Below are 25,319 nucleotides of genomic sequence, written 5' to 3' on the forward strand. Positions count from 1 at the left end.
AAACGTAGGAGGACTTGGGAAGGGAGTGGTAGAAGGTAATGTGTCAATATGTGACAGGCTTGATGCTGGAGGCCCTGTGGAACTCATGCAGTTAGCCAGCCTGCTGCCAATTTTACCAGCTCAGTCAAGTGGCTCCTTGAACTGGCAAATCTGCAGGGGTTTACAAACACCAGACGCAACAGTGGGTTTTGCAAAACCCCTGCGACACCAGACCAGGAACTGAAAAATGGGTACAGTCCTATTTTCCAGCAATGCCCGGGCAGAAAAGCCCCAGTGTGACTCAATGCCTTGTGGTGAAGTCATGGGAAAAATCAGCTTACTCCACAAGTCAGTGTGAGAGCGTTGCACCATGTGGGGCCAGTGTGTGAAAACATAATGCCGCACGACGACGTCATGTCATGACATCATGACAACATGATGTCATGACACCCCAGCTCAAGGTGATGAGGTTTCACGGATCCCCAAAATTCATCCCTCTGGAGAATATGGGGGTGTAGTCCCCCCCAGGGTGGCACCTAACTGGCATGAAATGGAGCTAACTACCCACCCCAACTTTCACAGAAGGCCCCTTTGGACTACAACTCCCAGCAGGTACGGGGACCAGCTGTGGTACTACACATCCCAGCATGCCCCAGGGGAGCGCCGGCCGCCGTGCCGCGGGCGTTGACTTCTGGGAGTTGTAGTCAACGTTTGCCGCGCGGCGGTTAAGGGCGGTTGCGAGGAGGCTTCTCTGGGGCGCTTGCGCAGCCGCTCCGGGAGGGCGGGGGAAGGAGTGGGAGCGGCGCGGCGGCGCCTGCGCAGTGAGGACGGGGAGATCTCTCGCGAGGAAGGACGCCATTATCGCAGCCGCCCGACAAACACCACGAGAATTCGGCACCACACACGGTAACCGCGGCTCCCCGCGGCCGGCTGGCTTGGCCCGGCCTCCCCGGGGCCTGAGGGTCCGGCCCCAGCACGGCTGTGCCGCTCCTCGCAGCGTCGGCCAGGCAACCGGGCCGCGAGCGACAGGCTCAGGGAGGGGCCGAGCCGGGGGGGCCCTGTGCCCCCGCCTCTCCGGTCTGTGGGCGGTGGCGAGTTTCTCCGCTCCCCCTCCCCCCCCCCGGTGGACCGGCCCCACCCCACGGGCCTGCTGTGTCCCCGCTACTGCGGTGGGATCTCCCCGCGGGCTGCTCCCCACATCCGGGGCTCTGGCGGGGGGTGTCTGCGCCTTGCCCCCTCCCCCCCCCCCCCCGGCACTAGGCCCCTCGCCGCACTGGGGGGGGGGGGAGGGGTTGTTCTCTGTTTCCCCCCCCGTGCCCCCCCCATAGTCCTGCTGAGCGAGTGGGGGTCTGCATCCCCCAGACCCATTGGGTTGCAAGGATCGCATCACGGGTGGGGGATGGAGGGGGGCAGGCTACATCTCTTCTCCTATAATGGGGCAGCTCTTCCCCTTCCCACTCCCGGCGTTGTGATTCGCTTCTCCAGAGGGCTGGTGTGGGGCAGATGCGATTCCAGGCCCCCCCCCCCCCCCCCCCAGCCATACACTGTACTTGCGAGTGAGTTTTTGGAAGGGATGCCTGTTTCGCTACACACACTTTCTTCCCCCCCACCCCAATAGATTGTAAATAAAAATAGGGGGGTGTTTGTTCCCTTTCCCCACCCCATGTGTCACTCGTGTAATGGAAAGGGGTTTGTGCTTGCACATACGTTACTTTTGCAATCGGGGGTTGTTATCTGGGAGTGCTGTTCCTCATGCAGTTATTTGGATGTGGTGGAGGGCCTTTTTTCCCCCTTCTCATCTGGGTTAATATTTTCCGAATCAGTCCGTTCATCGCACTTAGCCATCAGACAAGGACGTGTAGTTTTCTTCCTCGTGTCTTTAATGGTAATTTTAGCATTAAAATGTTTTAAAATATTGTTTTCTCCTTATATGGTGAAAAGTACTAAACTTATAACCAAAATTAGTCAATTAATTCTGCTAGAGGACTATATAGTTTGCATACCTGTTTATTTTTAGTATTCCCAAGGGAGGAGTTTTGTTTTATTTTTTAACAGAAGCACAAATTTAAAGGGTTTTACAAACTTAAAACAAATTCTCATTTTCTGAAAATTGTTTGCCTACTATTTTTACTGGTAACATTTCATATGAATGTAAGGGAAAGCTTAGAGTATTTTTTTTCTACTTCTCCAGTTAGTTTACTTTATATTTAACCTTCCTTTTTGTATAGTTAATTTCATTTTAATTATAGTGTCTCCTCTTTTTGTAGGTCTTTTCACACAACAATCAGGGAGAGAGAAAAACACTTAAAATGTGGCTGTAAAATCACCAAAATATCAGGGACAAAAGTGGTACCTGAAACTATTTTTAAGTCTTGAACACTAGAACTTAAGTTGTGTCCCTTTAATATTTTCTGTTAATAAAAAAAACAATACATTAATCTACTTAAATGTGTTAAATGACTGTCCTGTAAAATCTAACAACTAAAAATTCTATTTGATCCTGAAACGCTATAAACTTCAGTAAGTACCTCAAACTGTATTTTAGCATAATAGCTTAGTTTGCAATAAGACATTGGAAGATGTCAGGTAGAAGAACTTGATAAATTGTTAAGTAGTTAATCCAGTTTTCATAGATGTGAACATCTTGCCTATTTCAGAAAGTGTTGTGCACATTTTATGGATGTTGATTTACCTCAAAATCTAATTTATGGTAACTTACAGGTTTTAACATCTTTATGATCCTGTCAGGTTTAATTCATCAGGTGGCTCCAATGCAGGCCTAAAACTGTAACACTCTTTAAAAGACTAGTTATGTTAATAATAGCTAATAGTATCACACTAATCTAATGGACATTAATTCTGGTGTCTGATAATATTACGCTTGATGTTCAGAATTCAACCAGTGTACGTTCTGCTAAATAATTTTTTTTAAATAGTCCACTGCTTATGTTCCCAGGATAAAAATAACAGACTTTTCTGTGGCACACAAGCTCTGTTTTATACTGTTCCATTGATTAGCCAAGGAAAGGTTAAATGTATGAGATATGGAACTTCGTACCCTAAAAGAGTATTCAAGGTTGTCCTGATTAAGATCCTGATTTTACAATGAATGCTGTTCAGGTTCAACCCACATTAATCACATTTGCAATGACTTACATAGGCATATTGTAGGTTCTCTCTACCCCTTATTTTCACGTTGATTCATGTTCACATAGGAAAAAATTAGATGAATTCACAGAGCTCAGAACTCCAAAGCTTTAATAGTTTTTACTGAGGCATTGCAGGAGTTGGAATTTCTGCGGTTCTTGTAAGAATTGTATACATAAGAATACTTCTTACAGTAAAGTCAACCATTTGTTTTTAAGGGGAGGAGATGGGGGAACTTGCCTTCATACACAGAAGCATGTACAAAAATAACACTCTGCCAGAGGTCTGCAGAATATTTTAGTGTAATGAATCTAACAGGCTGGTCAATGCAGTAATGGCAGCAGGCATGTATGCAAACCTACCAGCTAGACATTTTTTGTTGTTCAAAGTAGTTATGCTACACAGACTAACTCTCATTTCCAATAAAAACTTTTTTTCCTGGGCTTAATTTCTGTAGGCCTGAAACTTGATACTTAGTTGCAATTTTTAATTATTGAAATAACTTATTTTTGATTTACATACTAGTTTAAAAAAGTAGATATTCCATATTTTCATTTTCTTAATTGTGTGAAAAAGGAAATGAAATAAACAATTTATTTTAAATCAAGTGCAGGGCCTGTCTCACCACAGATTAAGATTTTTTTAAAGCTACAACTGAATCCTTAATTTGCTCTGTTATGCTGTAGAACACATATAAAATGCTAGTCACAATGCACAATAACTTAAAATTTCCTTGTTTTAAGTACACTTGTATTCTGGCCTATAAATAAGACCATGTGTTAACAAGTAAAATCATCCACTTGACAGAACCCTCTTGTAATACCTATCTACAAAACAGTCATTTAAGGATCATGTGGAAATTTTTGTTCTCTTACTGTGAATTAGAGCTTAATTATTTTACAAATTAAAAATCAAATACTACTTTATGTCTAGGGTGTGAATTTGTAGAAATAATAAAAAATTAGGACAGCATCTGTTGCATAAACTCACTCGTTGCACTTGTCTTCTAAAGATCAGTGGGTAACTTTAGAAAGTACATAAACTTTCATAGACTTAAAGGCTGGAGCAATCATATTTTTTGGGAAGACTTAAGAGGTGGTGTAAGCAAAACAGGATTGCTCTGGGAACATGAAGTGAAATTCAGAAGGTGAGGAAAAACTTCGACAATCAGTGTACTCTCGTGATTATAGATTGTTCATTGAATTTTGTATAATCAGTAAAAATTTGAACAATATTAGTGTCATCCCTGTGTCTTAAAGCTTAATGTGATAATTATATCAGTTTCCTAAAGCTTGATGCCCTGAATAAACAATTGAACTGTTTCGTTTTTGTAGAAATCTAGTGTTAGTTTGCAGTTTTTGAGAATAAGGCCCTTGCCTCAATAAAATGAAGTAACCAACTGACTTGTTTTACAGTATATTATACACGTTCACTACTGTACTTTTTCTAAATTAGCTTGGTTGGAAGCTTGTATTAGAATGTTTACTTTTTCTAAAGTGCTATCTCAGAAGATGATTTTAATATAGTATAAATAATATATCGTTATATAATAACATTCTAGAAAGAGAATATAAAGTCACATTGCTCTTTCTGATGGGGAAACATTCTGATTGAGACAAATCTCATAAGAATAAACCATATTACACAAATATTTCCGTCGCCTCTCATCCAGATGCAAGTGTATTCAAATCTGAAGTCTACAGATTTGTAAGAAAAAGTCATTTTTATTAAAGGCTAGTTTCCTGAGTCAAATAAGGTGACTTTGAGCCAGTATTTATTACTCATATAAGTAATGATGTCTGTCCTCATTGTAACTGGGAGCTCTTTGCCTGACATGAACAACATTTCTCCAGGCAGAACTGTCCATGACACCATAACAATGGAGCTATACTAGACAGAGACAGGAAAACTTAGCATGCAAGCAGAAAGTTTGCAGTACTGTTTCTGGCAGTGAAAAGCCTGAATTAAGTGTTGCATCTTACAAAGCTTCCTGAATGAAGCCAGGTTCATGTATAGGTCTTATTTCTGGATGGAATCACTGAAATCACTCTGCCTGCTGCTCCCTTCAGCTTTACCATTATAAAACAGTTAACTTTAGCATAGAGGACAAATATAGTTGGTGTGCTGGGTCAGAGGGATGCTAACCTTTGAAGTAGCTGGGCGTAGGCTCTCTACATAGGGCTTTGTGAGTGGTAATTATCACTTGTAATTTTACCTGGAAGGTAACTGGCAGTTACTGCAGTTACTGCCGCTGTTTTCTGAGCTAGCTAAATTCTCTGAATGGTCTTCATAGTTAGTTCAGGTAGGTATTGTTATAGTTCTTCATCCTAGAAAAAACACAGGCATGTATGTACCCATGGTGATGTCCATATCTTCGAGGAAAGGGGTTAACTTTTTGGTCAGCCAAAGATTAACAAAGGCTTTTCTGGCCACTGTTGCAATCTGGGAATAAAAGAAGAGAGATGAATTTAGTAAGACCTCTAAACAGAGTTAGAAAGGTAGAGAATAGAACTTTCTTTGAATGGTTTTCATTATCCAACTTTAACATTTTCACAAGTGATATTGTGTAGAAATGATCATTTTCATTAAAAATATTTTTGCAGCATAATTCAATTTTGGATATTTTTTCAGTTTTTTAATCAATAACTGAAAATGGTTTTTTTTGGTGGAGAAGTTTTTTGGTTGAAAAAAAAATTCATGAGCAGTTTTGCTTTCTCTCTCCCCCGCGTACATTTCCCTTAAAACATTAGAAGTATCTTTTTTTTTTTTTTTAAACTGGAATCTAAATGGGAACTATTGAAATAGAACATATTCTGTTTTGTAACAGTATTTGTTTTTCAACAAGTTTACATATAAAAATCCATTTTCCAGGTACTAATAAGCAATATTAATTGATATATGAACCAAGGTAGAATTTCTTCCAGCAACATTTATAATTTATTTGGTGTTAACTTTAGATTTCTCATGCTAAGAGGTTAGAGCCTTTGGTCTAAATCATTCTCTCAGAATCTCATTTATCTATCACCTTCTGTGCAGAAATGATGTTAGCTTGTAACCATGACTCCTTCCTTTCCTCTGGATATCACTCTGTAAGGCTGAGGTTCATGTAGGAAGGGATGAAAAATATAGGGTGGTTCGTTGTAAATTGTCTGTATTGGAGCAGTGCCGTCTGGGGCAAGACCTGATGAAGAGTGCATGACCTCCATATGATTTCCATGTCATAACACAGGGTTTTGGGGGGCAGGCTGTGCAGCCTTTTCCACGGAGAATCAAATCCTGACCTGCTCTCCTCCCACAGTAAGACAAAGTTGAGGAGCTCTGCAGGGGAGAATCCATCTTTAGAGTTCTTTCTTGTGGGCTTTCCATGAAAGTGTGATTGAACCTTTATAATTGGATAATTGCATTCACTTGAACCAGACAAAAATACCATCTGTTTAGTTTCCTATTGAACTCAAACTGTCACTATGTTTATTAAGTTGTATATTGTAAATGCTTAAATACAGATTTTGTGTCAAAATTCTTGCTTTGTAGTACTGAAACTGGATAACGTAGTGGAAATCTGAAATTTCATCTGAAAATAATGAAGAATGTGGCAATTTCTCTGAAACTTCTTCATAGACATTAGTGCAAAAACACTCCAATCTAGTTCAAAATAAAATGGTTTAACAAAATAATAAATAGGGATGTTTTGTTCAAAATATCAAAACAAGGTAAGGTAACAAACAGATGTACTGAAATACATATGGTGGTGTGTAGGGTATGTTGTTTATTTAGTAGTAGGGATAAAGCATTATAGGAGAAAATAGGATTTTAAAAAAACAAGCAACCTATACACATTTGTTACTTAAAGTCCTACTATCCTTTGATGCTGAAGTAGGCAGGTCTAGTGTCTCCAGATCCTCAGATTTCTGTGTCTCAGTCTGGCTCCCTCCAAACAACTACTGGCTCTCTCTTGAAAAAGTGTCTTTTAATGCTGCTAGAGTTTCTTTTTCTTCTGTGATTGTTCTAAAGCCTGTTCTACACTCTCAATAACCAGGCCAACATACAGTATTCACAAATTATTAAAGGACCCTGCAAATCCAATACAGGTACATTTTTCAAAGTGATTTTTACCTTTCATTCCCATTTATTATTGGTACTTATGCAGCCAAATTCACTTTGAAGATGTACTCTTTCACCTGTGCTACTAATCTGTACTTCAGAGGTCTTGTCTGGCATGCAGACATTTCATTATGTAACAGTGAAATATCAAACAGGGATCAAAAGTTTACTAGAACACTCAGTAGACAGAGGCTGATATGAAAGAGGAATTGGGGGAGCTCACAAACAAGGTACAGGATCAATGACATTGTGAGAAACCTAGTTGCAACTGACCCACCCCTGCTGCAAATGGTGCTTTCCCTGGATCCTGCTTGTAATTGCCTACCTTTCTTATACAGAACACATGTACACTTCTGTTGGAAGCGAGATTGAACTTTCTCTTTTCCCCTCTCCATTTTGACAGTTGTGGGTTCACCCTGTTTTCACAGTACCGTGGGATTGGCGGTGGTCTTTACTACTCTCTTCCTAGTTATCTTTTCTGGTCTTTTGAATAGTAATGGTGAAACTGATCAGCCTAGTTAATTTCACTCTGCTACTACTTAGGAAAGGGGTAAGGTGCTGCAAGAAATGGTATTGGTTATTCAGTAGGTGGCAGTCTTCATTCTGAAACAATACCAAGCCAATATGAATGTCCCAGCATGAGGTTATGAACAAAAGTGTTTTTTGAGTTACTGAATTTGCAGTCAGATATAAATTAAAGGTTGTAATCACTTGTCATTAAAGGTCACATAATCCTTTTCACAAGAGTAAGAGAATTTTGGTGTTCTGGCCAAATTACATCTGAGAACTGTTTTCCCACCTAAAATTCATTCTGCGAGTTTAATAATCTTGCCAGTGCTCTTATAGTGCTTTTCATCCATAGATCGCAAAGTATCATCCCCATTTTACAGATGGGAAAACTGAGGCACAGCTAGGGGAAGTAACTTGTGTAGTGTCACTCATCAGGCCACTGGCAGAGCCAGGAATAGAACCCAGATCTGGACTTGGACTCAGGCATTCTCCTGACAAGCCAGAGCTCCTCTACCCACTAGGCAACTCTGCTTTCCACTTTTCTTTTAGTTAGATTTGATACTCTTCCTGTGTATGCTGAACAGCTGTTACATTCCACCCTGCATATGGCTGGCTTTCATTGGTGGGTAAAGTGATCCCTTAGCATTCCTTAATTACTTCATGTAGCTGTTGTATTTTGAGGCTTAATTGTTTGTAAATTGCTTTGAGATTCACTGATGGTCACTAGAAGTATAAAGTATTTTAAAAATGATTTCAATATTTAAACTCAACACTGGCTTTTCTGTATAATTTGTTTACCCAACATTGTGTCAATCAAACTAGTTTAAACAAAGTTTCACTAGGTGTATCTTCTTATTCACCTAAAATGGTATTGTGGACAAGCAAGTCCTCATTGCCATATGTTCTGGCTTACAACAAAAAGGTGCAAGAACAATGCAGAATTAGGCCTTAGCAATGTTAATGTTCCATCACTTTCTCATTCCTGCTTATTACCTCAGCCAAAAAGAATGTTAGTTTTTTAAAAAAATTGTACAATTGAATCATCATTTTGTCAGGAATGTATGAGACCAGATCTTTCATGAAAACACTCCAGAATAGCATTTGAATTAATGTAATGTATTCATAGTAATAAGTGAGACACTGTCTCTTTTGATTCCCTTCTATCTTGAGAAATCTTTTGACCACTGCGTTTCAACTGTGTTGCATGTGTTAAACTGAGAATATTCCTTCCCTGAACACAAACCTCCATGATTTTCATTGAATTAAATGAAAGTGTGTTAATAAGTGGAAAACATGTTACTTCCCACGCTAACTGGCACTTCTCTGTATTAATCAAAAATGGGTTTAAAAATATCCAGAAACATACATTTCAAAGCATATTCTTCAGATTGGTTTAGATGCATATGTCAAGCTGTCTAGAATAGCTCATGAGTGAGTGCCAACCTCAGGGCGGACTGTCAAGGAACAGGGCACAAACTCCAAATGGGTTGTAAGTTTTATAATTAGATTTCACCAACCAGGCAACAAGTGTGAACTCCTAAAGCACTGTAACAGCCTTAATGTGGAGTCACAGACAGTCTCCTTGGGCACTCTGGCCTATCTTGCTATCCAGGCAAGCCTGCTTTTGTATGGTCCCTTACACCAAAATTCACAACAGCAACTCCCAGTCCCCGAGGACCAGTCACTTACCGTAGGTCAATTGTACCTCAGTTCTCAAACCAAAGACAATGCTTGTAGCCAATCCTATAATATTAATAAAAGATTTATTAACTAATAAAAATAAATGAGTTATTTACAAGGGTAAAGCAGGTAAACATACAAACACAAATGAGATACAGTTTTAGGTTCCAAAAGGTAAATAGTAGCTGCTATAGTACGCAAACTCTGTGTGTCCTTTAGGGCTAAGCAAAGCAGCTTGGGGGTCCCTGGCTTATGCTTAGAAATTTTGCCCTCTCTGAATTCCAAGTAGCATAGTGATAACAATTCTTCCTCCAGCATTCAAGCTGTGATGGAATAGGGTTTGGATGTACCCTCTTCATGGGAGTGGGAAAAGCAATTAACAAATTCTTTTGTCCACTGATGTTCCACAATGGCTTGTCTGCTGTTTATAGGCCCTCTATTGTTGGGGAGAAGATGACCTCTCCTGTGGTTAGTTAGCATTTCACATTTGGTAATGCTTCTCCACTGATTGTGGGGGTTTACAGAGTTATCAAAATGTTTATAATTTCAGAGCAAATACTTAAACATTACCACATAACATGGGATACAGATATGTTAAGTAAGAGTCATATATTCAGCATCGTACAAGCATCTCATAAATTCTAAACATATTCTTATAAAGCTGTCTATTTTAACAATACTAACAAATGGGTGAATCAGACTGGTTTCCAGTTGTGCATTTGTCAATATTCAGTGAGGCCCAGGGGTCTTGCATGAGCTGGCGTCATTACATGCACACTATCATTCTCAAGGGGTGCCCACCTTCTGTGCTGTGCTAGAAGTTCCTTTCTGTTATTTGTTTATAGAGGTAGTCTAAACAGCTTGGGTAACTGAATTAAAATTTGCCTGGGCTGAACTTGCAGACAGGTTATTCTTAGATCAGCATTCACAAACACATTTCTGAATAATAGATGCATTAAATTATGAGTAAGGCTTTTAAAATTTTGGATATTTTTCCCTCGACGTGAACATTTTATCATATGTGTGTCCTTCATTTGGTCAGAATTTTAAGGTATGGTGACTCTTCCCTCCCCCACCCCCACCCCCATTGTTGGTACACGCCACCCTCTACTTTTCTCAAACATCACCAAAGTAATATTGCTGAGATGTTAGCTTACTTTTGACTACATTTATTTTTCATAGCCTTACATAAGTACCTACAATGGCAACCACTGTTGTAGCCCAGGGTGCCCCTTCAGGCAGCAAAACATGGTTCAGTGTTCTTTGAATGGAAGATAAAATATATTAGAATTGGTCCCTGAAGTGTCAGTCTGGAGTAAAATCCTTGTCTAGACCAATTTTCTGAAAATTAGGTGCCATTATGAGAAAAGATTCTCCACCTAGTGGATAAAAGCAATACAACTAAATAACTACATCAAATTCTGTACACTGTATTAACTGTAAGAAGGGCTATAACTGATCTGGGTAGTTCTCGTGTCAGGGCTGGTCGATATTGAAAACTGACATTGGCATAGCTATGTTTCTTGGGTCCAAAAAACCACACCTCTGAGAGGTGTACCTATTCTAACCTGACTCCCAGTCAGTGCTAGGTTGAGAAGAATTCTGTCATCGATCTAGCTATCTCCTCTCGGAGAGGTGGGTTAACTACAGCAATGGAAGAACCTCTCCTGCTGCTGTAGTGAGTGTCTGCACTGAAGCGCTACAGTGTCGTAGCTGCAGCTGTGCTGCTGTAGAGTTTTAAGTGTAGACAAACTCTAAGGGTGTGGATTTTTCACACCCCCGAGAGATGTAACGAAGATGTAAGTTTTCAGTATAGACCAGCCCTGCGTTGCTATTGACCAGTAATTAAACCTATGCTGGAACGTAATCAAAAGCCAGGATAATTAGGTATGGCAGACTGGCTGTGGTACCTCAATATATGCATAAACTTGGATTAATTTAGGTGTGGTCTAAACCTAAAATTTAGTCGACCTAGCTATGTCACGCAGGACTGTGAAAAATTCACAGCAATGAGGGACATCATGAAGCCAACCTGAGCCCTGGTGTAGACACTACTAGGTTGATTGATGAGTTCTGTTGATTTAGCTACTGCCTTTGAGAGGGTGGATTAACTACTGTGATGGAAAAGCTCCTTATGTTGTAGCAAATGTTTATGCTATGATGCTACAGCCGCGCAGCTGCAATGCAGTAGCTGTGCTGCTATAGCATCCATATGTAGACAAACCTTTAGGCTGATGTCATTCTGAGTATACCCATCTCTGGGTATGTCTACACTAGAAATGCTACAGTGGCATACCTGCAGTGCTGTAGTGTAGGTACTACACTGAGGAAGCAGCAGCTGTAACGTTTGTAGTGTGGACATACTCTTAGAGGCAAATAACTTGTATGTGACAGCAACTCACCAAAGGGGATGAGTAGTTGTGAAGATACTCATCCCATTTCTTAAATGTGATCTGAAAACCAACACTTTAAGACCTCAGTTTGGCAAACATTTATATGCACACTTAATGCCTGTGAGTAATCTCATTGAATTCAGTAGGGCTAGTCATGTCTGTAAAGTTAAATATATCTGTATGTGTTTTGTTTGCAAAGTAATGTTACAATTGTATCTTAAAACAAGACTTGAAAAATGTACTTGATACCTGGTGGCCATAGTGAAAAATGCTTGCTCTGCTACACTTTCAAAGCCACACTCCCTGCAATTTATAAAGAAATACAATTGTTGTGTTCATTTTATACTACAGTTAATTGTAACCTGTTGTCATGGTTACCTGGTCAGCATGGTGTCAGTTAATGTGACTCTTCACAGTTATGTTTAAATGTAAACACACTAACATTTTTGTAATGTAGATGAGCCCTTTCAGTGTTTGTTTTATTCATTTATTCATATTAAACCAGACATGGACAAATGCAGGAGTATCATGGGAGAGCATCCAAGCAAAGCTTAGCAGTGGGATACTGGGCAAAAATAGTGTTATAATGGTTAGAAAGGAGAGAAGGAAAAAGACGACCAAGCAAAACAGAGACTTATACCAGCCAAGATGCAAAAGGGAAAATTATTTGAAAATAAGCAAAGACGATGAACCTGAGAGAACTGCTCAGCTCCCACAACAGTTTCTGCAGATTGTGGAGCTGTTTATGCGTTTAAAATGGAATCAATTTTATTTAAGTTTTTAAATTCTTACTCACCAGACGAGGACCAAACTCCCAAGATGTTTTGCTGTTAGGGCATATATTTAATTTTTCCTGCTCTCATTCTCTATTTTAGGCATTTGCACTGTACCCCTCAGCATAGTGTCTGAGCACCATATTATCCATATGATATGTTTACATCGCCTACTTTTCTTCTGAGCATATACCTTCACTTTCATGCCAATAGACACATGTACATTGGGAGGCCAGATTCCTGAGCTCTGGCTCAGTAATATGTTTCTATAACCTGCATTCCAGTGTTTTGGTTCTTTTCAACACAGAGGCTGTATAATAGTAGCTCATTCTTACAGGAGCTGTGCATTAGACTATAATGGCTCCCCATATGTCCGTCAGCACACACACACAGTTGCCTGAAAGACAATAGTGAAGCATTAAATAAAGTGATTTTTCAGTGACCAAAGTCGGGTATTGTAATGATGCCTGGCTTGTTGCCTGTAGGATCTTTCAGGGGCATCTCATCACAAACATGCTTTTCAGTTTCCCTATATAGAATAAAACAAAATGTTTCTTCTTTGAAATTCCATTCCATTTCAAAGCATTTTACAAACTTCCATACGTAAGCCCCCTAGTCCTCGGTTAGTGGTGGCATATTGTTCAGGATGGGCGAGCTCAGGGCCCAAGGCATTTACATTACAGTCTGGAAACTAAGAACTTCCTAGTATCACATGGAATAGAGCTTTTTATAATTCTTATTATACATTATAATATTCTAGTATTTTTTATATTTAAACCATTGAGGTCCAGTTTAGTTACGGACTGTGGGGTATAAACAATGAGTGTTTTTACTTAACATTTTTGAGAAAGATGCAGTGGGAGGAAGAGAGGTAAAAGCTCAAAGAGTAGTTCAGAAATGTTAAGATGTGTTCTTTTCTCTTCATAGTTTGCAGAGGAAGTCAATGCAATGTAAAATCAGACTTTCTATTTAAAATACTTTTGAGGTTTTATATTTCCAGTCTGCTTCCAACATGTTGGCACGTGAAGTACATAGGAGGCTTGGCAGTTCTTGTATTTACAATCCATTTGACCTTATATGCTATTAAAAGGCTGCTCTTTATTATGTTTTTCTGTTTAATTAATATGTTATAATATATTGATATATAATGCATTTTGTTAGGGATTTATTATTCACTAGGAAGACTCAGTTCTGGCTGCCAAATGGAGTGACTCTAGTCTAGGGACAGAGCCAGGCCTTGGATTTATAAGGGTTTTGTAAGTCACAGAGGTGAAGGCCTGTAAAAGAGCACTGTTGGACCCTGATCCTGCAAATATTTACGCACCTGGTTAGCTTTACACATAGCGAATAGTTCCGTTGGCCTCAATGGGACTACTCACAGTGCATAAGGTTAAGCACGTGTTTGTCTTTGCAGGATTGAGGTCTAAATCAGTAGCACCCACACTGGATGCAGGACAAATAGAGAAGGGGTTGATTGGCTGCCAGTAGGTGCATGAAGAAGAATTTTATATTTGCAGCAAAAATGAACTATCTGAAAACATTTGTTTATGTTGATCATTTTTTCCTTTTCATTGGATTTATTTTTATTTAAAGCAAAACAAATTTTTAATTCAAAGGCTTGGAGTGGGGCGGAGGAGAAGTAAAATGTCACATTTTGGATTACATGGTAAATTGGAACAAATGTCCTTCTGTTACATATAATTGAAGTGCAGTATTGTAGCAATGTTGCAACTGTAAAATAGTACTTAGGAACATCAGCCAATATTTGCAGTCACTGAAACAGGAGCAGCTGATGGAGACATTTCATGTACTGAAACTCTCTACATTTCTAAAGCACCTCATTCACCCTCCCCAATTAGTTTTAGAAAGTAAAATTATGTTTATTTGATACATGTTTTTATAGTTAGTAAGGCTGTTGACCACACACCTACTGGCATTTCCTACAGATTATAGTATTAGTTTAAGATTTTAAATGAATTTTAACCAAAAAAGATAATGCAGTCATATATATTAAATTGTAAATATTTGTGTTCATAAAGAAACATGCAATGTAAACAAAAATAGCTCTATCCTAGTCATCTCTACGTATTACATACTGGTGCTTATTTATGGTTCAAGCATCACGAATAGGGCTTTTAGTTTTATGTTTAACTTGATGTATTTGTGAATAAATGCTTTCAGGTATAAACCAAAGTTTTCAGGCAGCTCTCTGTTTTTGCCCCCTTTCCCATTCATCAGTTTTCACTCTTTTCCATCAATTTCCTGTGGGAGTATCAGCAGTGATAGAAATAAATGTTAAAAAAGCCCCTACGTTCTTCTCAGCTCTGTACGTTTGCTATAAATGGCCCTCCTTCCTCTCCTCCACCCAAAAATCTTAAACGTAAATATTCCATTAAGTTGAAAAAGAAAGGAAGCGTGGGAGTCTAGAAAGTAAAAATACTTCAAATATTGGCTTCATTAGTATTTATTATTAACCATACTTGGCTCTGTACAGAACTAAGACTATGGCTACACTATAGAGTTGACAGCGGTGCAGATGCTCTTAAGCCATCTTAATTACTCCAGCTCCCATAAGTGGCAGTAGCTACGTCAGTAGGAAAAGCTCTCCCACCACTGTCCACACCAGCACTTAGGTCAGTGTAACTTACGTTGCTCAGGGAAGCGGCTTATTCACACTCCTGGGCGACATAATATATCAACATAAGCTGTAGCGTGTACATAGCCATAGAGTAGAGAAGGCCCCTCAAGGAGACTAGAATCTAGCTACTCTATGTGAATTGATAAAAATTGTCTATCCAGGACATAAGGTATTGTACAGTCATTCTACATTGATCTAGACCCATTAGATGAAAAACATCTATATGCTGGGATTGACGTCTCCTTTTTCACCCACTCCAAACCCTATTCAAAAGCCCTACCTCCCAGGAATATAGACTAACTTAGCAGTGTGACATCAAGGTCACAGGATACAGAATACGTTAGGCTAAGGCCAGGAGGCTGAGGAGGGCTGGGCAGAGAGTGAATCTTTAGAAGTGAGGAACTGCCACAGAGAAATCCTGCCACTATCTTCTTCCTGTTTAAACAAGGGGGCTGCAATCTTGATCACCTCTGTTAATCACAGTTCCCATGTTTTATATGAAGAAAGAGATGGACCCAAGATGGACCCTTTAGGAACTGCATAGGTCAACAGTCTCACCATCTTAATGTTCACCTAAAATGCAATAGTGATCCATGTGAAACATTATCAGTAAATGGGCAGCCCCATTCTACACTAACTGTGTTTTCCAAATGGTCTTAAAGTTTAGACCCACAGGGAATACAACACAGTAATCTTACATCAAGGGGAGAAACTGAGGCAAGGTCTGAACCAAAAGAAATGGTTGCAATCTGTTTTGCTTGGTTTAGGGAAGCATTACTTTAGTCTTATTTGGAGTGGGTTTTTTTTTTTTCTTCTTTTTATTGGTACAAGAATTAACTAAGGCTTGTCTTCACTTACCTTGGAGATTCGGTGGCAGTTGATGGGAGTTACGCAAAGTATGCACTGAACTTGTGTAACTCCCGTCGACTTCTGTGCTTCTCTTCTGCATGCCGTCTTACTGTTGTGTCTCATTGCAAAAGCAGTTTTCAATGCTTCCATGAGGCGCAGCGCTCCATGATTGACTCTCACCATTGCCAGTAGCATCTGCCTGCTCAAAATCTGCAGCCAGCCTGTCTGCCTCCACAACCCAACCTAATGGGAACTTCTCCCCCTTTGTCTCACAGACATAGAGCACAAAGCAAGCAGTGATAACTATTGGAATGTTTTTTTTCATTGAGGCCTAACCTAGTGAGCAGACTTCACCAGCGCGCTTTTAAATGTCCAAATGCACATTCCACCACCATTTTGCACTTGCTGAGCCTATTATTAAAATGCTCCTTCTCACTGTCCAGGTGCCCGGTGTAGGGCTTCATTAACCAGGGGAGCAATGTGTAGGCAGGATCATCCAGGATCACTATTGTCATTTCAACATCGCCAATATTTATTTTATGGTCAGGGAAAAAAGTGCCTTCCTGCATCTTTTTGAACAGACCTGAGTTCATAAAGATTGCATGTCATGCACCTTTCCAGACTACCCCACATTTATGTCGGTGAAGCGTCCCCTGTGATCCACAATGGCCTGCAACACCATTGAGAAGTATCCCTTTCGGTTTATGTACTCTGTGGCAAGGTGGTCCGGTGCTAAGAGATGTGCGTGCCATCTATTGCCCTGCCACAGTTTGGGAACCCCATTGTGGAAAAGCCTTCCAGTATGTCCTTCACTTTCCCAAAGTCACTACCCTTCTTAGCAGAAGTCTATTAATGGCCTGGCACGCTTGAATCACAGCTGCTCCCATGGTGGATTTACCGACTCCGAATTGATTCCCAACTGACCAGTAGCAGTCTGGCATTGCTAGCTTCCACAGAGCGGTGGCCGCTGTCTTCTCCACTGTCAGAGCTAGTCTCAAGCAAGTATTCATGCGTTTCAGGGCTGGGAAGAGCACTCTGCAAAGTTAAAAGAAAATGGCATTTCGCGTTCGAAAGTTCTGCAGCCACTGCTCATCATCCCACACCTTCAGAACGATGCGATCCCACCAGTCATTGCTTGTTTCCTGGGACCAGAAGCGGTACTCCACCGACTGCAGATGGTGCATGACAGCCTGCAGCAAACAGGAATTGTTTCGTTCTATGGCTTGTAGCAAGGCGGTATCTGTAACATCGCAATTTTCAGCAGTGCGGCTCCTGTTTCGCCCCTGAAAACACTGCAGAATAAGTCGTGAGGTGTTTGTGATGCTCACAATAATAGTGCAGAGCTGAGTGGGCTCCATTCCTCTCAGGCAATGGCGTGTGTGTAGCAGAGACTGAAGGGTTTGAAAAAATGGTGAGAAAAGGAGATCGTCTGTTTGTTTTGGACTGGGGCAAAAAGGGAGTGGGAGTATGTTGCATCATGGGGGGATGACAACCTTCCCAAAAGGCTCTGTGGCTAGTCGCACTATGGGATAGCTACCCACGATGCACTGCTTTGCTTGTTGATGCAAGCACAGCTAGTTGGGACGCAATTCCCCGTACGCAATGAGCGTGGTGTGATCACACTTCTCCGACTTCTAAAATTCGGCAAGTGAAAATCAATTTAAAATAAATTGACTTTATTCCACAGTGGAGATACACCCTTAAAGATATCATCCTCTTATACCTAGTTTTTGTTTACAGATTGGAAGAGGGAAACAAGTTTCCTGCTTTTACAACTCCCAGTTAGCTTCTTAACTTTGAGGGCAATAGTCATCGTACTGAACTAGTTGAATAAACTGAAATGAAGAAAATATTTTCTCTTTACCTGCAGAAGAGGCTACTGATTTCAAAAGCTGGATTAGCACTTCTCGAACCATAGTTTGTTGGTGCTTGGCCATTGACTTCCACCAGTTCAGTGGTTTGACTTTCTTTTCAAACTTGGCAGCAAATATGTACTGATTAATATAATTTTTTGTATTTAATTTAAATGATTTTAATAGATATTATAATAAATTTAAGCCTTAACATAGGTTGTCAATTTCAAATTTAATTTTAATGGGTTTATTTTTAAAAAAAGAAACCTGTATTTAATTTAAATACAAAATCATGTAAAAAAAATCTATTTTTATCCACTCTATCCACAACTTCAATAAATACTTGCTTTCAGTTTGAGGTGCTTGGTATTTCCCAGAAGAGAGCAAGTGCATATTTTAGTTCCAGAAAACAGTCATTATTCCTCACTGAGGACTTAACCACCTATAATGTTAAATTTAAGTTCTGTTTTCGAGTTTTCTCTGCGTAAAAATGGCCTTATTGTTTAAAGGTGGGAGAAGATGTTTCCTCCCACCTAACTAAACCAAAAATGTCCAACTAGATTTTGCTCAGGACAAGGAATAAAAGGTATGTAGCCTAAGAAGGAAAAGGTCCCATGTACACATTTGCTAGCACTGTTTGCTGCATTGCCCTCTATTTTTGCCTAGAAGTCTCCCATCACAAACACTCTCTCAGCCTTTGCATATGAGATCTGATAAAATGACAGTCTGTGGCATTCGTCTATGGCAGAAGGCAATCAGGCCTTTAAAACTTAACTTTGTCTCAGCAAGTGGTTATCTGAACACCATGAACTCTTTAAGACCTTTCTCTGCTTATTGATTTTTCAAATCTGATACAGGATAGTAAACACAGTTCAGTCTCTAAATTACATTTGTAATTGACCTGAAGTGAAATTAATTTGATGAAGTTTTGGTAGGTGAAGATATGTTAAACTTCAAAGGATTTAAACATTTGTCGTCAAAATATACTACAGTCAATTACTCCTCTGTAGTGATGACTGTCCTCTCTCAGAATCTAGGAACATTTCCCCAAATTTTGGAAGGATAATTTTTCCCTGGGATACAGGAAGGTGAGGTTTAATCATTTCAGTAATACATTCATGTTCTAAGTGCTGCTAGAAAGACAAGTATTTTTAAAGTGCCGCCTTCTAAAATACAGATGGGTGAGGTTAATGAAACAACTCCTGTAATTCATAAAGGGATCATTAGCCTAGGAGGTTTTGCTAATCTGTAGTAATATAGATTTGCAATTACGCTATTTTTTTGTTTGTTTGAAGCAGATCGATTGCTGGAGAAACAACCCCTTCCAACCCTCCTTTTTTTTTTTCTCATTTGCATGACTGACAAATCAGGTGTAAATTCCAGAGGAAATCAAAACTGATCAGAATTCATCTTGACCTTAGGAAAGAATCAATATTGAGATATGTCAGTGTTTAAAAACTTAATGTGGCAGAAGAGTAGGAAGCATGGGGGGAGCAGGGATATGACGGTGGGAATTGTGGAAGAAAGGGGTTGTGAGTGGGCGGGGGATGGAGATAGAATGTGAGTGTTGAGGGAAGACATAGAGGAAACCTGGGGATGTGTGGGACTCTGATAGGAGATACAGAAAAATTTGGGACGTCTAATAAGTTATTTCTCACCCATTGGTTCTTACAGTGCTCGTCCAGAGAGCTGGGATCCATTGTTCATGAGACAACTCCCACTGGCAGAGTTATTCTTCTGTAATGGATGACCATTTGGGCCATTTCTTCTCTTGTACAGTAACAAGCTATTATCACTTAACCCAGGAGGGCCCCCTCTTCCCAGAACTCTTCTGAGGTCGTTTGTCTTTGTAAACCTCCAGCCTGTATCTAGTTCAGACAGTAAACATAGGCTCTCTCCATGGATGTTCATTGTTCTTATGTTAATTAGGTCAGCTCTTAGACTTCCCCTTCTCAGGCGATAGGTTTCACTCCCAAAACAATTGGAACATAATTTCCTACATGTGACACAGCTCAAAAGTTGTTTCCTTTACAAACATTTCTCATGAACCATAACAATCAGCTGGGGCCTGTCTCTGTTACACTGTTTCCTACTACTCATTTGGGCCTTCATTACCCCAATGCCCCACAGTATGGTTTCTTTCTCCTTTCCCATTTCCCCACAGCTGCTACATAGTGTGCTGGAGAAAAGAGGGTGGCGGGTGGATGGGAGGAGGAGAGAGGGATGAGTGAGCAAGCATGAATGTGGAGGAAAGTCAAGGGGTTTTGAGAGGACAGAGAGTTTGGATGGGGATGATGGGCTTTGTGGATGTGCTGATGGGTAGGAGCTTTTCTACACTACAGGTTATGTTGGCATAATTTATGTCGCTCAGCAGGGTGAATAAACCACCCCCCGAGTGACGTAAGTTACACCGACCTAAGCGCCGGTGTGAACAGCGCTATGTCGGCAGGAGAGTTTCTCCTGCTGAAACAGGTACTGCCGCTCGTGGAGGTGGTTTTATCACTCTCTCCTGTCAGCATAGAGCATCTTCCCCAGATGTGCCACAGCTGCACCACTGTAGCACTTCTAGTGTAGATTAGTCCTAGAAAGCAGAGTAGGTACATTTTTCAGATGCTCCTAAATGACTTAGGGATGTAAATCACATTGAAGTCAATAAGAAAATCATTGACTTTCAGTGCAACTTAGGTACTTTTCTCATCATGGTGGCAAAACTTCCCTTGTTGTCATTGTCTTGATTCCCCAGCCCACCTAAGCATTAATGCTGTTGGGATCCTTTATGTGCCCATGCCAGGGGGCAGAGCTACTAGGTTTAACTCCCCCCTACTCCAGGCCCCTGCACAGCCACAAAACCCCAGGCCACTTGCACATTTCTGCTAAACCACCTTGTCTCTCCTAAGTCCCACTTATCCCTTCATGTCACCTAGACATCTTTCCCCACCCTCTTATAGCCCTTTATTCTCTGCTGCCCACCCTGTCTCCTTGGCTCACTAGATGTATACATGGAGTACAGCTGGTGATGGGAAATAGATAGCTGATGCATCTGAGTAGTTCATAGATTTTAAGACCAGAAGGGACTTACTAGGGATCACCTAGTCTGACCTTGACCTTCTGTCCGCTATTCTTTGTGTGGCGCAAAACTTGTTCTGAATAAGGGGAATGACTTCGCTTTTTATGCGTTTTAATTCTTCACATTTCAAAAGTGGTCTCAGACTGAGATTCTGAAAGACATCTGGAGTTTGTGAGGACTGATTTTTCTACTAGAAGATTCCAAAGAAATGTTGGGAAAACAGCAAAATTTAAAAATCAGAGCATTTTAAAATGTTTCCTCTGGAAAAGTTAGTAAATACTTTACTAAGAAAATTGGGTAGAAAATTCTGTTGTCCACTGAGGACTTATTATGCAAAATTTGTAGACTAAAGGTAGGATTTCCAAAAGTGCTTAGTGTTGGTCTAACTCTTCTCCTATTGAAGTTAATAGGGATTTTACCGTTGACTTCAGTGAGAGCAGACTTAGACCAATGTTGAACTCTTTTGAAAACTCTACCCTGAATTGAATTGATGAATGTGAAACCAAAGGCATTTTACTCCATCTTTAATTTCAAATTTCTGTGCCACTTTAACTAAGTTACCAATGCCTCCATTGTGTGTGTGTGTGTACAAATAAATACATTTTCCCCTAATGTTGTGATACAGGTTCTTTTGGAGTCTGGTGACAGCAGACTTGTATTGTGGTTAGAATGTAGAAATGGCAGATTCGTGTGTTTAAAATACTGTTTCATCTTGACCTTGACCAGTTGCCAATGTCTGATTTATTGGAAATATGTTTTATAAAGTGAAAATGAATAATATTATGAAGAAACATTACCATATATGTGCAATTTTATAAATGACCATATCTTGGCTGTTTTAATGCTTTGTATTCATTTATTGCTCAAAGACTTCTGTCCAATGACAAAGTGAGGGTTATGTGCCTGGAATATCTTTTTTTTAAATGTATGCTAGTATTTCACCAGAACGTGACACAAGAGGGTGGGAGTGAAGAAAGGAGGTCGGAAACGGGAAATAGTTTTTCACTTTCACTTAGGGAGGGCTTAACCAGTTTTAACTAATTTTGTTATAACAAATGGATTTTGGAAGGAAAAAACGTGTGCATCTCTTATTGGCCTAAAGAATTTAAATGAGTGAGTTACAGATCCATTGAAAATGATTTCTAATATGCTGATGTATTCATAATTAGAGCAGCGCAACTGGGCAAGGCTAAAATGAACTATATGAAGTATCTCTGCAGTCTAGAGTTGTAAATAAGATTATTTAAAATCAAGATTTGACACAGTTTGTCCCTTTTCTAATGTGTGGATTGGAAGATGCATCCCTTCAAATTAAGGGCAGGATTCCGAATAGTACTTGCAGTTAGTGACATTATGAAACAGTAATTCTAGCGCAGCTGTTTTATTATGTTAAGACTGGCTGGTTCCCAGGACTTCTGAGAAATGGCAAATTTAACTTTCCAAAATGGCAACCACATGCCTAACCTATTGCCAATTTTCTTGGGCATGTTGCCATAGTCTATACAATCCCAACAGTTTTCACCATGATCAGAAATTCAGATGAGTTAATATTGGCAGCAACATCATTTTGAGTCAACAACTCTGATGTTGTGTGGTGTCCTCATTTAGAAGAGTTTGATACAGGCTTTTATAATAAGCAGCTGCTGCCGAGGCTAATCTCAGAAGTCTTTGATAGCACTGTATTATATTTTTTTTAAATTGCACTCCACCTGCCTGGTTTAATTGCTTTCGTGTGTTCAAGTGGAAGAAGGAAAGAGGAAAATGTTTATGCATAGTTGGATTTGATTCAGTGTCAAGGTTAAGGGATAAATTACCGTTTCCATTGGTAAACCTCAAATTATTTTACTAGTGTTCTTTGCTCCAGGTATTAAAAAAGACTGGTCTCCTGGCACACTTGTCCATCCTTCTGTAACTCTGGGGAAACACAGATGTGGATTGTTCCCATGATTTTAATTCAACTTTAGAGGCTGAAGGTTTTCCTAAATATGGTTACTAAAGACCTTTGACAGAGAATTCTGCAGGAACAGGGCTGAGAAATGTTTGGTTTTAGAAACAGGACCATGCTTTGGAAATAGAATTAAGCTTCATCAGAGCTGAGCTGTGGATACACCAGGCAGAGGTTGGAGCCAAGAGAGTAAAAACTGAACTTTGGTTCAAATCTACTTTTCATTAGCAGCAGAGAAGTCCCTGATCTTTCTGTGTGTTAACCAAGATTTTTAAAGAACCCCCACGAAGGTCACGCTCGCAGGGACAACGTCTACATATATGTTTGTACAATGCATTGCAGAATGGGGACACAATTCTCATTGGGGTCTTTGGATGCTATTGCAATATAAATAGTAAATAATGTATCTGTTTTAAAAATTATAATAGCTTGTAAATGACAGGAAGCCTGCAATTTAGGAATGTTACTCCCTTAGGAAAGAGGCCAAAGCATCTTACACAGTATTTCTTTCTGTAAACATATGTGTAAATATTGTTGCTATTTTAAAAAATTGAATTTTAAACAAAAATTATATTTAAAATAAAACACAAACACTTTATTGTGTATTTAGTGCTGGTGAAAGGAAGTGAAGTGCCAAACTAGGGAGTCATGGGACTATCTTGATCCGTAGAAGAAGTACAGCACATACGCAGGGATAGTGCAAGCTTTCTTCACTGGTACAGGTAGGACTACCTCAGAAGTGATAGGCATATTTCAGTCTTTGTCCTTTTTGGAGAAGCTACCAAATAAAGTAGCAATTAATGGCAGTTGGCATAGTAGTTTCTGTGTTGTGGATACGTGTCTGCTCTGGGCCAATATTTACCCTATTTATTTCACAAGGGTCACTGAACATTCATTAGGTGGCCATAACCAAACCATCTAGCTTTGAACCAGTTACCTAAAGGTGAAAGACTCTAAGTCACAGCTCCTTTTAAAGAACATGAATAAAGTATTAATTTACTGTGTATATGTGTGTTAACAGTCTTTTTTGCTGCTGTTTTTCAGGGTTGTACGAAGTGACAGACCCCTTAGAGTGTGGGTTTGGCGCCTTTCGTGGTATTTGAGCGAATATTGTTGCCTGATTCTGAATGATGTCAGAACAGGATTTGGCAGATGTGGTTCAAATTGCAGTGGAAGACTTGAACCCAGATCACCCAGGTACAGTAGGGGGATAGCAGTGACACAATCAAGAGAAGTGAAATGTTACTGTCTAAACAGGGCATAAAATCACTATTGGACTCCTTTTACAAATTCAAATTCAAAATAGCACAAAAGTTTCCTAGAGAATTTAATTTTTTCTTTAAAAATGAATTGCTAATATCACATTCCAATAACTTTATCAACGTGGCCTGAATTTTCTTACTAGAACAGTTTCTTTTTAACATTTATCATCTTTAAAAACAGAAGGTTATATCCTCTCCCCGTTCTTTGTACCAAAGTAGTTTTGTGCAAAAATCTAAGGTTAAACATTGCCTTCTTGCTGAACATCTTTCTCAGGCTTTCCTCCAAATGAAAATGTTATTCAACAGTTATGAACCACAGTTTTTTTACTTGGTATTTACTATTTCCTCCTTTACATGATACAAAGAATTTCCATCATACCAAACAGGATGGAAAATCACCTCCAACAGCAAATACTGTGACTTGTTTTGTTCTTGAGAGTTTGTCTATTAAGGAAAATATCAATATTGGATGCTAGTTATAGGCCTCAATCCATATATGACCCCATTGGAGGTAGTAGGTCTACGTGTATGAGTAAGCACGTGTGCAGGAGTGTTTGCAGGATTGTGCCTGAAATTTGGGAAGACAGTGATGCAAACAAGGCCCCCTCCCTGTACTCAGATCCACATGGGTGAACCCCTGCACTCATGTGGAACCCCAGTGAAGCTGTCCAACCCTATTAGCAGGATTGGGGACTATTTTAGGAATGCGGTTTTAGAGGATAGGAGCAAACAATGAAACACTAAAGACACTAAGCTTATAGTGTTAAATTTTTTCTTGTTTTTATCCAATATATATATTTAAGACATATTTTTTGTTTGGGGGGAATCATTTATTTATCTTAAGTTACTGCAAGGTTTATTAATGGCAGATGCATCTTTGTGAATAGATGTTAATATTCAAGTGCCTACATGCTCTGAATAGGTTCTTTTAAACTACAAATATAAATAAAGAAAATCTAGAATAAGAGAGGTCACGAAAATGTTATGTTGATACATCCATACTTTTTTTATTAAGTTTTTAATAAAAGGTGGCAGGTGTGCAGTATACAAATATAACTTATTTTCTAGTGATTATCTTAACTTATAGTGTTAGATATCATTTGCTTTAAAATGCTATATCCA

General features: G+C 39.6%; 1 protein-coding gene across 3 annotated transcripts in view; it reads left to right on the forward strand.

Moving 5' to 3' along the window:
• Positions 1–794: 794 nt before the first annotated feature.
• BANP (BTG3 associated nuclear protein) overlaps positions 795–25,319 on the forward strand; it is a 212,774-nt gene continuing 188,249 nt past the window's right edge. For 2 of the 3 annotated variants that reach the window (XR_010918296.1, XM_067539973.1), the window contains exons 1-2: positions 795–885; positions 23,980–24,132. Coding sequence is in view for 2 of the 3 variants with exons in the window: in XM_067539973.1 (XP_067396074.1) it covers positions 24,063–24,132 (70 nt within the window). In the remaining variant the exon portion in view is untranslated. Of the gene's footprint in view, positions 886–23,545; positions 23,658–23,979; positions 24,133–25,319 lie in introns of all 3 variants that reach the window. The other variant, XM_067539974.1, reaches the window with a different exon arrangement.

The sequence above is a fragment of the Emydura macquarii genome, unplaced genomic scaffold, assembly GCF_026122565.2.
Source record: "Emydura macquarii macquarii isolate MOO-44397 ecotype Brisbane River unplaced genomic scaffold, CSIRO-AGI_Emac_v2 contig_561, whole genome shotgun sequence".
NCBI lineage: Eukaryota > Metazoa > Chordata > Testudines > Chelidae > Emydura > Emydura macquarii.